Here is an 8,977-nt window from a genome sequence, read left to right on the forward strand (position 1 = left end):
GTTTTTGCCGTTTTAGGAAATATTCGTAGACCCTATAACTTCTCGTAGGAAATTCCGAATTCGATTCCGTCAATTGTCCCGGAATCCTCTCGACATATTCTTCGAACCCATATGTCAAATTCTAAACTTTCCATTTTTGGAAAAAAAAAATATATTTATTTAAATTTCGAAAATTTCATATATATTGCATATTCTCACTTGTTATATACTATCTATTTCGGATTCTGAGCATTTCCATTTTTTTGATTTCAGGAAATGGCTCCATCTACCCCTATGCGGCCCCACACCCGTGCCCAAGCTGTCATTCGTCTGAAGGAGCTTGCCCTTCACTATCAGTCCCGTCAGATTCGACGACTTAGAGCCCGATTGAGTGAGAGGAGGAGTGAGGTCGAAACCTTAACCGCTAAGAAAGAAGAGATTCAGGTCCGCCTTAATCAGTCTATCTATCAAGGTGAGCTAGTTAGGAGTGATAACATGGACCTCAGAGATGTCATAGAACAGTGCAAATATAAAAAATTGAAAGTTGCGAGAGGATGTGGAGCGCTATCTCAAAGAATTGGAGGAAGAAAAACAGCTGAATGACAGGAGCAAAAAGGGACTCGAAAATCTAAGTGAGGCTATAAGCTGCATTGCCAAAGTGAACCACCAGCTGACTCAACAGGGTGAAGCGCTGAAGAACAAGATCAAGGAGAATAAGAAGGGGTACGAACTACGCCACCAGAGTACCATAGATCTGTTGGACGAGGCAGAGGCAGATGTTCAGGGGTGGAAGACACAGGTGGCCCAGCTTAATGCAGAGAATACCCAGCTTAATGCAGAGAATGCCCAGCTCACCCACATGGTGGAGCTACTGCAAGAAGAGGAGCCGGAGGAAGAGGAGCCGATAGAGATCGACGAGCCTATAGCTGCCATAGGAGATGGAGAGATAGATGATTAGAGTTCTTAGCTACCTTTCCCTATTACTAGGAGTTTATCTTTCCATTGTTGCTATTTTATTTCAGTCAGTATGATTTATTTCCATTCAGCACGCTTTGTTCATTTAGTTGTTTCTTTACATTCAAAAATTAATAAAATTATGATTATTTATTAATCTCAATTGTTCATGTATATTCAAGTTATGCTTACTTATTAACTTCAGTTATTCCAGCATAACTTATCTATTCAATCTGGTTATATATACAACAAATTCTTAGAAGCGTTTAACTTGTAGGAAATGGCCGGTAGACCACCAAGATAAAACCGCAACCCCCGTTATGCTAACAACAAGAACAACAACACTAATGAAGAAGGCAACGGGCCTCCACCTCAGTTCAATCTCAATCAAGAGGACCTAATGGCTATAGCCACGATCGTGGCGACGACACTTCAGGGTTTAGTGAACCCCAATGCTAATCACCAGCCCCCACCTCCACCACAGCATGGGGTCAAGTTTCATTATGAATCACTGCGCAAGAACAGGTGCCCAACTTTCAGTGGCGCTGCCGACCCCGAAGTTAGCCAGAGCTGGCTCAAAAGCGTGGAAACTCAGTTGAGACTGTTGGAAGTCCCGGATGCACTAAATGTGGACGTGATAGTGCCCTTCCTGGAAGACAAGGCAGCTAAATGGTGGGAAGCAGTCTCGCCAGCCATGACCGCTGCTGGACCAATCACATGGCGAATCTTCCGAGAAACATTTCTGAAACAGTACTACCCGGCAGAAGTCAGACTGCAGAAGCTAAGTGAGTTTGAAAATCTCAGCCAGGCCCCTGATATGTCAGTAGTGGAATATACCTCTCAGTTCAATGCCCTTGGATCATATGCTCCAGCGATTATGGCGGATGAAGTTCTGAAATTGCACCGCTTTAAGAAGGGGTTGAACAGCAGGATCCAATCAGCTCTAGCGGTCTACCAACCTGCCAACTTTTCAGATTTGATGGGTGCAGCTATCCGAGCCGAAGCTGATATTCGTCGAAGAGAAGGGGAAAACAGGAACAAGCGACCCCCTGTCAACCCGCCTTCTCAGGGCAGACCAATGTTCAAGAGGCCCAATCAGTCGGGTGGACCTCCCTCAGGGAAATTCCCCACCAATAACAATCAAGGACTCAAGCCATGCTCAACATGTGGCTTCAAGCACTCCGGGGAATGCCGAAGGGCCAGCGGTGTATGCTTTGGATGTGGGAAAGCGGGGCACCGAATTGCAGAATGTCCTACAGCTGCCAACCGACCAGCAAGGCCAAACAGAGGAACTGGGCCAAATACGGGAGCAGGCCCTAGTAAACCAAAGGAGGACAAACCCAATGCTAGGATCTTTGCCATGACTCAAGAAGAGGCTGACGACGCAACTGAAGTCGTGTCAGGTACCATTCTAATTAAATCAGTACCTGCCTACGCATTATTTGACTGTGGTGCTACACATTCTTTTATGTCTAAGAGGTTTGCTAAGAAGTTAGGAAGTAAGCCTGATAAACTAACTGCACCTTTCCGAATAGCCACACCTACTAATAGAGCCGTTGAAACGAACGAGATTTACAGAGATTGTAAAATCAGTATTAGTGATCAGACTTTTAGCGCCGGTTTGATACAGTTGATCATGGTCGATTTCGACGTAATCTTAGGAATGGATTGGTTAGCAAGAAACAGTGCAATAGTAGATTGTAAAGGGAAGAGAGTTAAACTCCTAACCGCAGAGCAGAAGGAAGTCGTGTTTCATGGTAAATCCAGGGAACGGAAGTTGCTACTTTCCGCATCTCAAACCTGGAAAGCCATGACATCCGGGGAGGACATCTACCTAGCGATGGTCAGGGAAGGAAAAGAAGAAGTCGAAATGAAACTGGAAGACATCCCGATAGTGAGAGAGTTCCCAGATGTTTTTCCTGAAGAGCTCTCAGGGACGGTCCCGGACCGTGAGATTGAGTTCGAAATCAACTTGGTTCCCGGTGCTGCACCAATCTCTAAAGCACCCTACAGAATGGCACCAGCCGAACTCAAGGAATTAAAAGAACAACTCCCAGAATTGATAGATAAAAGGCAGATTCGACCGAGTGTGTCCTCGTGGGGAGCTCCAGTACTCTTCGTAAAGAAAAAAGACGGTAGTATGAGATTATGCATCGACTACAGAGAATTGAACAAGATCACAATCAAGAACAGGTACCCTCTACCTCGGATAGACGATCTGTTTGATCAGCTTAAAGGAGCCGCCGTCTTTTCTAAATTGGATCTGAGGACAGGTTATCACCAGTTGAAGGTCAGGGCTGAAGATATCCCCAAGACAGTCTTTCGAACCAGGTATGGGCATTACGAATTCACAGTTATGCCTTTTGGTCTGACCAATGCACCGGCAGCATTCATGGACCTGATGAACAGAGTATTCAAGCCATTCCTGGATCAGTTCATAGTGGTATTCATCGACGATATCCTCGTCTATTCTCCTGACGAGACGAGCCATGAAGAGCACCTTCACCTTGCTCTGCAGACCTTAAGAGAGAATAAGCTCTATGCTAAGTTCAGCAAGTGTGAATTCTGGCTAAGGAGTGTGTCATTTCTGGGACACGTGATTTCGAGAGAAGGAGTGTCAGTGGACCCAAGGAAGGTAGAGGCGATTACTGAGTGGCCGAGACCGAAGAACGCCACCGATATCAGAAGCTTTCTTGGATTGGAAGGTTACTACCAGAAGTTTGTCAAAGGGTTCTCCTCAATAGTCGTGCCACTGACGAGACTCACATAGAAGAATTCTAAATTCATCTGGAATGACGATTGTGAGAAGAGTTTCCAGACATTGAAAGGAAAACTTGCATCCACACCATTGTTAATATTGCCTGCAGAGAATAAGGATTTTACCATCTACAGTGACGCATCTAAGGAAGGTCTGGGATGCGTACTCATGCAGGAAGGAAGAGTGATCGCCTACGCATCAAGGCAGTTGAAACCGCATGAGCAGAATTATCCTACTCATGATCTGGAACTAGCAGCGGTTGTCTTCGTCTTAAAGATTTGGAGGCACTACCTCTATGGTGCTAAATGTGAAATCTTCACAGATCATCAGAGCCTCAAGTAGTTGTTCACCCAAAAGGAACTTAATATGAGGCAAAGGCGATGGATCGAACTTCTGAAAGATTATGACTTGACCATAAGTTACCATCCGGGTAAAGCAAACAAGGTGGCTGATGCGCTAAGTCGAAAGGGCCGTGGCAAGGTAACTCTAGCGTCCCTCTCGGCCCAGCCATGTCTGCAGGAGACCATCAAGTTAAACCAGGATCGAGACCCGGTACTGACTAAACTTAAGGAGCAGGTCAGAGAAGGGAAGACTCAGGATCATCATATTGATGACAAGGGAATTTTGTGGATGAAAGGAAGGCTGTGTGTGCCCGACAGCGACAACCTTCGCCAAGAGATAATGGCAGAGGCGCACAAGTCAAAATTCTCAGTCCATCCAGGCAGTACGAAAATGTACAGGGACCTCAAGAATAGTTTCTGGTGGAATGGCATGAAGAGGGACGTAGCGGAATTCGTCTCCAGATGTCAGGTATGCCAGCAGGTCAAAGCAGAACACCAACGACCTGAAGGATTACTGCAACCTTTGGAAATTCCCGAATGGAAGTGGGAGCATATTTCCATGGATTTTGTGGTAGGATTGCCAAAGTCTAGGCAAAACCACGACGGTATATGGGTGATCGTGGACAAACTCACAAAGACTGCACACTTCCTACCCGTCCGCATGAATTACAATCTCGACAAATTGGCTTCACTGTACATGGACAACATTGTGAGGTTGCATGGAGTTCGAGTGAGCATCCTATCTGATAGAGACCCGAGGTTCGTCTCGCGCTTTTGGAAGAGCTTTCAAGAGGCCATGGGAACGAAAGTGACCCTCAGTACTGCTTATCATCCCCAAACTGATGGGCAAACGGAGAGAACCATACAGACCTTAGAAGATATGCTGCGAGCGTGCGCCCTTGAATTCAGTGGTAACTGGAGCACTCATCTACCCTTAATTGAGTTTGCTTATAACAACAGCTATCACAGCAGCATCGGAATGGCCCCATACGAAGCCCTTTATGGAAGAAAATGTCGATCACCACTTTAATGGGACGAAATCGGAGAGAAAGCCTTAGTGGGACCCGAGCTAGTGCAGATGACTGTGGACAAAGTTAAAATTGTCCGAGAGAAACTCAAGGCAGCTCAAGATCGACAGAAAAGCTGGGCAGATCTTAAGAGAAGGCCGGTAGTGTTCAACGTGGGCGAGAAAGCTTATGTGAAAGTCTCTCCTATGAGAGGAGTTGTCCGATTCAGTAAGGCCGGGAAACTAAACCCTCGATATGTTGGACCCTTTGAAATCTTGGAGAGAGTGGGCACGTTAGCATGCAGACTGGCGCTCCCACCAAGCATGTCAAGGATACACAACGTGTTCCATGTGTCCCAACCAAGAAGGTACATCCCAGACCCAAGTCACGTATTAGAAGTAGAACCGCTCTTGATCGAAGGGAACTTGGGAGAAGGACTGAAATACGAAGAAGTCCCCATTAGAATCGTGGACACCAAGGAACAAGTCCTCAGACGACGCACCATGCCCTACGTCAAGGTACAGTGGTCCAACCACACAGAGCGAGAAGCAACTTGGGAAATGGAAGAGAAGATGCGAAAGGATTATCCCTACCTATTTGGAGACCAAGCCAACTCAAGTTTCGAGGACGAAACTTCTCATAAGGAGGGAGGGATGTAAAAACCGGATTTTTCCCCATTTAATTAATTATTTGCAAGGAAATTAGGACCTTGGATCTTTGTACTAGAATAAGATATGAATATTGAAAATTTAGTTGATTGGGAATCTTTATTATTAAGACAATAAAATCTAGGTTTGTGCATGTAATTCTCGAAATTGTGAGGAATAATACTAGATCATGGAAGGATTGTGCAAGACTCAAGAATCTAGACATAATATTGCATAGGATTTTCGAAAAAAAAAAAAATATCCTCCTAGAATATATGCCTAGTATTATAATGCATGGAGGCATGGAAGTTGCAAGACAAATTGGAAACTATATCATCAATTTGGTTCGAAAATCCCTTGTGTTAGCATCTCAATATTTCGAGCCAAGCTTAAGGGAAATAATCAAAGATTTAAATCCCATGGAATTGGAAGATAATCTCACAAATTAAGCAACATGATTTTCGAAATTTGCAAGGATATTGGAGTCAAGATTGTGAGATATTTCATGAATTTTGGTATGATTTGTGTACCAAATTTGGACCCTTGTCCCTCACCTATAAATACCCCATCACCTCTACCATTATTCACACCCTAAAAATCGAAAATCCCCTTGGTGAAATCTCGAAATTCAGCAGCTCCCCCTAAGCCAAAATTCTGCCCGAATATCGTCCCGAAGCTAGGCTAGAATCAAGCCGAAGTTCCGTCCGAAGAAGGAGCGAGAAGCGATCCATTCCTGAAGCCGAGCCACCACGGTTTTTTTCTTAGCATTCAAACACTGTAAGTGGGCTTATTTTCAAACTTTAAAATTTCGGATTCGGGTATGCATGTTTTCGATTTTTACAAGAAAAATAAATAGTCGAGTACAATCTTCTTTCTACTCTTTTCGTGTAATTATCATACGATTTCAAAAGCACTGTGAGGAGTCGACTGTATACGGGAGGGAATCCCAACCACGACGTACCCTTACGCGGTGGGGGACATAACCGCTATACGGCCTCGCCCCCTTAGAGGAGTAAAAATTAGGGACTGACGTCAGTAAACCGTAGAAAGTAGATGAGTCGCAGTGCTGGGTCAAAGTTTATGCATGTGTTATGAAGTACGTATGAACTCATGATTTATGATTCGAAATTTATGCATGTTGTCTTTATTGTGCTCGATTTTCTCCCACTTGCTGAGTATTCCCCAAATACTCACCCCCTTACAACCCTCCCCAAATAAGCCCGAAGAACAGATTGAGGAGGAAGAATCCGAGCAGTTTTGGGGATGGTGAATGCTCAAGGAAATCGATTATCTTTACGTTATTATTAATTAGATTTACGTTTCCGCATTAAAACTCTGTCGTCTTATTTATTTTGGTAATTGTAAAGACAATGGTTATTTAATTTGAGATTATGATACATAAACTGGTTCGGTTTATACTGTGCTACAAGAGGCTTGTTGTTGCGATTGTGTGATTGTTAAACAACGCCGGTGTCATTCCCGAGTTTCGGGGCGTGACATCGTCGAAGAACTCTAAGACGAGCTTGCGGCAGTATGGAGCAACAGCAGAAAAGTGGACAGAAGTCCTCTGGTTTTGAAGAATTCAACCGAATTATATCTCTCGTACACGTCCTGATAAATATTCTTCTCATCATTAATCCCTCCATTGGTGTAGAGAGGCCAAAGAGCTATAGACTTCTCTAAGTAGAACTTTTAAGAGAATGAGCCGGAAAGATCATAATCTTCATTATCGATGTTGTATTCTGTGTTGACAACATTTACCTCAACATCCTCGTTCTTAGCAGCAGTATCATCATCAACAACAAATTCCTCATCATTAGAGGTGGAAGAGGAGCTATCAGATTATTCAGGCCTGTTGTCAGCAATTTCTTGTTGCATTTCATCAGATTCATCTTCAAATTCTTCAGCAGCAGGCAAAGATGCAGAGCCATTTTCCTTTTTCAAATTGATCATTAATTGAGCGAGGGAAACATCCTCCTCATCAGAGAAACTCGATTCCCTGTGAACATTTTTTCTTCAGTGGATGAGGCATTTTCTTCATCTTCATTGGTGGAGCTACTTGCAGGGATAGAAGCAGTCTTTTCCCTCGCCACAAATTCATAATCAGCGTCCTCATAATCATCAATAGAGGTGTACTATGGGTCAACCAACTACAGTCTAGCAGAAGATTCGCCCTTGTGGCGAAATCATTTCAAAGGAGTATAGTCAGGATTGTATCCTGCTTGGCATTTTGATCAATAGACGTGAGGCGGTGGAGGCAACACACAGTTTACTCAGAAAAATAGGGTAGATTTTCAACATCAATTGATTCTCGGGTTCATCTGGAGCAATCATTTCAAGAAGAGTTGGCATCTCCAGTGAAAGAACAATTTCCATGGCCGATGTATGGATCTCCCCTTCGATGTTATCACACTAGGGACAACATCCTCCTTATAACTCATCTCACTTCGAATATCGTTGGACTCAAAGACCTTTCTTGATATTGTTAAATTTGGAGAAAGTGAGATTAATCAAGAGAATTTGCGTAGAGAGTTAAACAAAAAGCAATAAATATTTGAGCGAATAATACAGAGAAGAACATGGATCAGTGAAAATAATAGGCAAGGGGTAAACAACAGTCTGTTCAATGGTAACAAAAATTTACGCAAGAGTAGCCATTCATCTCTTAACATATTGCACAGAACTCGCCCGTTAACAAAAAGTTAATGGGTGAAATTTTTAAAATTTAGGAAAATATTGGCATAGATAAGGCAATAATTTAGCATAATTGCTTCCCAAATTTTTACCAAAATAATTAACTCATGCCGAACTACTTCACTTAATCATCAGTTATCATAAATATTTGATTTTTACCAAATAGAGTTTTACACCAAATATCCCATGTTGAAAACTTATAACCTCCTGAGTAGAAAATATTAGCAAATATGTTATATACATGACCTAATTATTCCTAAAAACGTGATGGAACATAATAGCAACATGATAAGGTGAATGTGATGTGTTCAGAAATGAGATGTCTTCACTAATGTTGGATAAATCTTCTGACAGTAGTTCCAATCTCAAAAAGAATTTTGATTTTCCTGAACACATAGAGCTCATTCACACTTTATTTTTATCCAGAAGTAACAACTCTCACACTAGAGGAACTGTCTTCATTGGACTCCTCTAAATAACTTTTTTCATTTTCTGTTGTTGTAATTTCTTATTTTTTATTCAGAAGATATATATCTCACACTAAAAGAACAGTCTTTATTTCGACTCTTTTAGGCAATATTTTCCATTATTTTGTTC

General features: G+C 42.8%; 2 protein-coding genes across 2 annotated transcripts; both read left to right on the forward strand.

Annotated features, from left to right (window-relative positions):
* The first annotated feature begins 1,333 nt into the window (after positions 1-1,333).
* On the forward strand, positions 1,334-5,062 carry LOC142550174 (uncharacterized). Its single transcript, XM_075659412.1, has 4 exons — positions 1,334-3,043; positions 3,164-3,264; positions 4,111-4,575; positions 4,624-5,062. Exons 1-4 carry the CDS (start codon positions 1,334-1,336, stop codon positions 5,060-5,062), a joined length of 2,715 nt encoding a protein of 904 aa, XP_075515527.1.
* Positions 5,063-5,110: 48 nt separating this feature from the next.
* On the forward strand, positions 5,111-6,135 carry LOC142550175 (uncharacterized). The gene is made up of 2 exons (XM_075659413.1): positions 5,111-5,657; positions 6,053-6,135. The coding sequence occupies exons 1-2, from the start codon at positions 5,111-5,113 to the stop codon at positions 6,133-6,135; spliced, it is 630 nt and encodes a 209-aa protein (XP_075515528.1).
* The last annotated feature ends 2,842 nt before the right edge of the window (positions 6,136-8,977 follow it).

The sequence above is a fragment of the Primulina tabacum genome, chromosome 6 (genome assembly GCF_025594145.1).
Source record: "Primulina tabacum isolate GXHZ01 chromosome 6, ASM2559414v2, whole genome shotgun sequence".
Lineage (NCBI taxonomy): Eukaryota > Viridiplantae > Streptophyta > Magnoliopsida > Lamiales > Gesneriaceae > Primulina > Primulina tabacum.

Bases quoted from the DNA above. Each gene is read 5' to 3' on its own strand.
- LOC142550174 (XM_075659412.1), top strand. From the start codon at position 1,334: ATGGCTATAGCCACGATCGTGGCGACGACACTTCAGGGTTTAGTGAAC. The intron at 3,044-3,163 runs GTACTCTTCGTA...CTGTTTGATCAG, and splicing joins TGTCCTCGTGGGGAGCTCCA to CTTAAAGGAGCCGCCGTCTT. The intron at 4,576-4,623 runs GTGGGAGCATAT...GCCAAAGTCTAG, and splicing joins TTGGAAATTCCCGAATGGAA to GCAAAACCACGACGGTATAT.
- LOC142550175 (XM_075659413.1), top strand. From the start codon at position 5,111: ATGACTGTGGACAAAGTTAAAATTGTCCGAGAGAAACTCAAGGCAGCT. The intron at 5,658-6,052 runs GTTTCGAGGACG...CCCTTGTGTTAG, and splicing joins TGGAGACCAAGCCAACTCAA to CATCTCAATATTTCGAGCCA.